The sequence below is a fragment of the Salvia splendens genome, chromosome 14 (genome assembly GCF_004379255.2).
Source record: "Salvia splendens isolate huo1 chromosome 14, SspV2, whole genome shotgun sequence".
Lineage (NCBI taxonomy): Eukaryota > Viridiplantae > Streptophyta > Magnoliopsida > Lamiales > Lamiaceae > Salvia > Salvia splendens.
In genome coordinates, this window is record NC_056045.1 from 20,558,550 (window position 1) to 20,565,016 (window position 6,467).

At 34.4% G+C, this 6,467-nt stretch overlaps 1 protein-coding gene across 1 annotated transcript; it reads left to right on the top strand.

Moving 5' to 3' along the window:
* The first annotated feature begins 686 nt into the window (after positions 1-686).
* On the top strand, positions 687-6,467 carry LOC121764803. The gene is made up of 7 exons (XM_042160829.1): positions 687-1,169; positions 1,667-1,766; positions 2,595-2,660; positions 2,833-2,947; positions 3,257-3,339; positions 4,096-4,157; positions 5,938-6,467. Exons 1-7 carry the CDS (start codon positions 943-945, stop codon positions 6,047-6,049), a joined length of 765 nt encoding a protein of 254 aa, XP_042016763.1. The 5' UTR covers positions 687-942; the 3' UTR covers positions 6,050-6,467.

Consider the following 6,467-nt stretch of genomic DNA (forward strand, 5'->3'; position numbering starts at 1 on the left):
GTTGTTTGCCCACATGGATTAAGAAAATGTATATGATTTTTAGGTTTTGTAAAATGATTAACTAATTCTACATAAATTAATAACTTATTTAATATTTATTTTTATTTAGAGCAAAATATATGTTCACCGAACATAAATTATGGAGTAAAAAAATCATTTGAGTTTAATATATATGATGGAGTAATATGTATGTATTTATACAATCTCTCTCTCTTCCACTTTTCCCCAATTTCTCAAAACCTGCCCCCTTGACGTGACCTGACTTGTATTTATACAATCTCTCTCTATATTTATTTAGAGACGCATGACCCTCATGCGTCTCTCCCTAAGACGCATGACGGTCATGCGTCACTCAAAAAAAATTGAAAAAAATTAGAGACGCATGTCCCTCATGCGTCTCTATAAAAGACGCATCTCCGTCATGCGTTTCATTAAAAAGAGACGCATGAAGGTCATGCGTCTCTCCCAAACACGGAATAAAAAAAAACTCTAGTACACTAAAAGAATCTAAGTTCTAATCTAGAATAAAAAAAAGAAAAAACCCATGCTATTTTAGCATCAAATCAGTTCATCTCATGTGTTAGTCTCATTTTCATAGCAAGCACATTTTAACCTCAAATAAAGGATGACCGTTCAATTTGCATATCGTGCATAAAATCACAGCTCATTTGATTAGGGGGAGAGGAGGTAATGCCAAAAGATAACAAATGATAGTATTGTTTTTTATTTCATTTAATTAATTTACAAGCTAAAATAATATAGAAAATCAGCCAATTTTATATTCCAAAAGCTAACCGCCGATCTGAACGGATTCTCGGCTCCTGTTGTCCATGCTTATCTGTCATTAATTTATCCCTCCTTTTCCGTGATTCCAATTCTGGATTTTATCCAAATTGCTGTCAAGTTGGATTTTATACAGTTGATTTTGAGTTTTGTAATTTTATGGCTGCGAGTGCTAATCCTTCAGCTCCTGCAAATAGCAACGTCAGTAACGGCGCTAATTCCGGCAATAGTAAGGGCGCTACGTCAGACAAGGCCAACGGCGGCGGGGCGTCGGTGAAGGAGAATTCGGCGGTAGAGCCCAACCAGAGAGGGCTCCGCCACAATCCTGGTTTATCCCTTGATTGGACCACAGAGGAACAGTCTAAGCTCGAAGATTTGCTGGCAAAGTTAGTTTAATTGAGTTGAGATGCTGTGGTTTATTTGTGTTCGAAATCTTGAATGTGCTGTGTGTGTTTTAGATTCTTGTTCGGATTATGGTAGGGTTTATTTGAATTTTTGTTAGCTCGGATTAGTTTCGGATGTGAGAATGTGGATTGTTCGTATGGTTTGGTTCAGTATAGTACTAATTTCTCGTCCTTGAATTTTTCCTACCCTTTTTCGTCTGATTAAATGATGATTTTGATGTTATGGGCGTATTGTGCCATTTATGGAGAACTGCATATTTGGTGATTGGTTTTTTGATTCCCTTAATTACACATTTGCTAGCGTTGTTTTCCCCAATAGTAACTGTTAATGCGCCGATGTATCCAGCCCATAGATATTTAGAAACTAAACAATTTTTTATCTCTTTGGGATTAACAAGACATGCTTTCAGGCTTCAGATTGTACTGAAGTTGAAACTATGAAGCCATATGTTTTTATGGTTTTACCTTAAATTTTGCAGATATGCCTCAGAAACAACTGTTGTCCGGTATGCAATAATTGCTAAAGCACTACAAGATAAGACAGTTCGGGATGTTGCATTACGTTGCAGATGGATGAGTGTGAGATATCATTTCCTTCAATTTTCACTTTTTGTGTTTTATTTATCATGTTTTGCTATATGACTGTCAGAAACAATTTTATGGGATAAAAAATGTTGGATTGTGAAGTTCCATCTGCTTCTAAATTCCAATGTAAATGTAAATTCATGGATGGGGACATGGGAAGAATTAAGGACATGAAACATTGATCGTAGTAAGCCACATTTTCTATTATATAGATAACATGTGCCACTTTGTTACGTGATGACCACAATGTTTTCCTGCCACAGAAACAAATATATTTTCTGAGATACAGAAGCTATAGTTTTTGATATTCTAAGTTATCGCAATTTCTTTGCTTCCCTACTTCTTAAAGGAAAAAGTGTCTTTTATAAATATATGATCTCTGCCTTCTTGTAACATTGATAATTATATCAATACATTATACTTCAATATTATACAGTCGTTTATGAAGACCTTACTTTTCTAAAAGAATTAAGTTGCAGAGATTTTAGGGGGTGGTGATATATTTCCCGTAAACGTTTGGGGCAATGCCAGCTAGAGGTTACACGGTTGAGTTTAATGTCCATGAAAACAATAACCAGTCATATAGTTATAGGTATATATGATTGGGACTGTTCTACATAAAATTTCCATTAATTGATGAGAATTTTTTAGTCTATTGGAAGAAATGAAATTTAAATTAACATGATTATAGAATCTCCTTTTTTCCGAATTTTGCGTAATCTATGGTGATGGTGAACAGCAAGCAGTATTGTTGAACAAAGAAGAGATAACTTTTATTGATCTGCTTTATGTTAATGCTAATTTTGGTTTTCTGATCTGCAGAAAAAGGAGAATGGCAAGAGAAGAAAAGATGATAATGGTTCATCAAGGAAAAATAAAGACAAAAAGGTACTAAGGACAATTCATGTTATGATATTCCAAACTGAGGGGACTTTCTTACCTGGATTGAGATGTTGACATAATCAGCTTTTAATAGATATTAATCTTAACTTATCTGTAAATCTGTCGAATTGGTCTAACTAATATTTTCCTCCATTATTGCTATAATTTGGATTTTCAGGATAAAGTTTCAGATACATTGCCGAAATCATCTCAAGTAGCAAACCGCACCAATGGTCCTGCCTATGCTCAGTCAGTGATGTCAGTTGACAGTGATGATGGAATCCCATTTAATGGTCAGTAGTGCATGCAGCATATGTCCCTACGTTTCATTTAATACCCTAGAAAGAAAGTAAAGGTTTAAATATAGGATCATTTGAAAATTGTTTCTTACTTGGGTTTTGATTTACCTACTGCACAACTAGATGCTCCAGGCATGTATAGCAAATGTGTGTTTTGTGAAAATAACATAATGCATATATATTGAGTGATATTTTCTGTATTTGTTTATGAAGATTAATCCCTATTAGATCTTAATGGCATTGATTTTCTTTCTGAACATTAACATATATGCAAATTTGACACTTTGAACTTGTGAATTCCAGCTATTGGTGGTGCTGCTGGACAACTTCTTGAGAGTAATGCGCAGGCCCTGGATCAAATTTCTACCAACTTTTCTGCTTGCAAGGTACTTGCAGCTTCAGTACCTTGAGTACTGAACTAGCTTTTGTCATATAATCATGATTCATATAAAAAGCATTCATTTTCCTCCAATAGTTAGTGGATATCCAATATTAGTTGAAATATTGTAGACTAGTTTATAATTGAAAATCCATGATCATGTTTATTTTGCTTGATATTTTTGCATAAATGGATGCTCAGCCAATGACATCTAGTTTCAGCTGTTAGAGAGAGGAAGCCAATAGAAGTTTCAAGTTTGTCAAACACTTAGTAAACAAAATGTGAAGTGGTATTGAAAATAAAGATAACTCTTTCAAAAGAAGGCCCTCTTTCCTTCACGGAAAGCCTCAGAAATGCCGTTCAATACTTTACTCATAATTTCCCCTTCAACGTCCAAGGACATGTATTTATAAATCTGGAAAGAAGAAAGATACCATGTACTGGAAATAAGTGGATAAGAATAATAACCAATTTTGCATGCCAGGTCCTATAATTACAATCCTTTTTGCATTTAGAAAATTGAATTCTCTTGGTTTTGCCTGACCATCTTTGTGTCAAGTCAGTTGTATTGCTTTGAATCTGTAGCTGAATTAACTAATGCATTATTCTTCATTTCTTTGTTCATATTTATATTCGTAGCCTTTCTAATTTGAAGTATATTGATTAAAATTTTGACTACTTTATCATTAGTTTTGACATGGTACAAAGCTACTCCCTAGAACACTAATATTGATTATATCATGTTTGCATATCTTTTTTGCAGATTAATGAGAACATCAATCTCTTTTGTCAAGCTCGAGCTAATATCGTTTCAATCTTAAATGAGTACGTCCAAAGCAGTCTACTACTTTTTATGTTTTTAAATAGCTTTACATTCCTTCCAAAGCATGATTTAATTTCCATGTATTGTAGAACTGATGTTTGCTGCATCAATAGGCTTTGTGCTTTTTATACTGTGCATGTGGTGTTGTTGGCAAAGTCTACAGCCCAGCTTCACCTAATTCATTTATTCCTTTTATGTTTTCTTTTATTTATGAAATGTTCGCTGCCAACAGTTTTACCTTTAATAAATAATTATATGAACATGTGTAATGTTGGCCCCAAGTCACTCTAGATGAATATAAACTGAAGGGTAATTGCCAAACATAAACTTTGACCTGATTTTGGTTTTTGACAGACTTCTAAAACATTTTAATAATAATCTCACTTTATTTTAGCAAAATAAACATGCCCACAGCTTTCCAGCGACTATAAGTATGCTGCACATGATTCCATTTACAGGCTCGCTGGAAATCTGGAGGAATAAAACTGTTGGATATTGAAAAGATCATGCAGTGACATTTTCTCTAGCTATCAGAAATTTTTGGGCTTGTTTATTTTGCTCCAAATAAAAGTGTTCACTATTAAAAACATATTTTAAAATAGGGATAATGGTCCCTTAAATTACAAATTTTGGCTGAAATTTGGTATTTCCCACGAACTTAAAACTTATCTGTAATACTATCATGAACTTACATCTTGTAGTGAATTTCCCACTAGTTCAATTTTTCCCTAAATTAACTTTGACGTGACATGTTTGATTATGTAGTTGAACATTACAGTCAACATAAGAAACGGCGTAGCTTTTAAGGGTGTAGATGACGTTTTGTGCGTTACTTGAATTTTAAAATCTCTCCCAAACTTCGCTGATATTCAAATTGTGTGAAATTCACTGCACTGCATAAGTTCTTGGAAAATACCAAGTTTCGGCTAAAGTTTATGATTTTAGGGACCAATAACCTTTGAAAATATTGTCTAAAATCAAATTTGGGTAAAAGCTGGTGAATTCTTTGGTTATCAACCCCAAAATGAAACACACATGAAAAATATATTCAGTCCAGATCTGGGAACTTCTTAATTGTTACTCCCTTGTCCTTCAAGTACAACAAGAACATCTTAGAGGTTTGGATTTGAGTTTCTTTTCATCAGATGTTTGTATGAACCTTTTCTACTTGCAATGGCAAGACTACTAATATCAACAGCTTCCAAATTGGTGACTCATTTTGAAGAAAAAGAAAATAGGGGATAAGGGAAGCGTAATGTGGCATCTTACTTGCCCCATTTTCTCATTCATTCTATTCCTTTGTTTGGAAATGTTAATGGCGTGTAATGTCGTTATATCGAAATCTGTTGATCTTTACATGTAATCCTGCCTTCATATACTATAAATGATCAGTGCTATTTTACAACTTTAAGGTAGATTTGACTTCATAGAAATTAATTTAGCATATTTTTATAATAAAAATATTTGTGCTTTCCTTATTTTGAGTTTTCTGTATGGACCCACTTTTCTGTTATGCCATGCTGTCTTTTTTGCCCATAACAATTTGTAGAGTTCTAAACTTATGTCTATCTTAAAATCTCATGCGGTACATTTTCGGTGAAACCTCACTATCAAGTTTCTGCATTCCATAGATTAAGAAAGCATCCATACACAATATCCCATGTGCTGCGGTTGAATTATAGAAGTTGCTGCATTCTATTAAGAGTTATGTCTCTGGTTACTCGTAGTCCTCCTCCTGTGAAATTCAGACATTCTAATGAATCTGAAAGGTGTTTTATGCAGCTTGGGTGACATGCCAGAATCAATGAAGCAGATGCCGCCACTTCCTGTCAAGCTAAATGAGGAGCTAGCCAACTCCATTCTCCCTCGAACACCCCTTCCTAAGAAATCTTGATTGTCTTGCGCCATCTAAATATAGCAACTCTGAGATGCTGCTAAAAAACAGGGGGCCATGACTCTATCTGGTTTGCAGCCAGTCCGCTCTAGTTAGATGGAAAATTTGTCGAAGATTCAGCTACTCGGAGCTTGGCTGGCCTCTCATGATCACCAGTTCCTTGTGGTGTTGTTAGGGTTGAAATTTGTCTGTTTTTGCTTCAGTTTTTTTCAATCATCTTATGTAAGAAAGTTATATCAATTTTGTATCATTGCTAGTCTACCCTTTGGTGTATTTGGTGTCTACTATGTGTAATATAGCGTCTATTTGTACGTGAGTCTACGTGACCACTTATTCATATGTAAAATCGATAGTAATGTTTTACTACTATTAGTTTTTCACTAGTAAAAAATTGAATCAATGCTATTTTGGCCCCTAA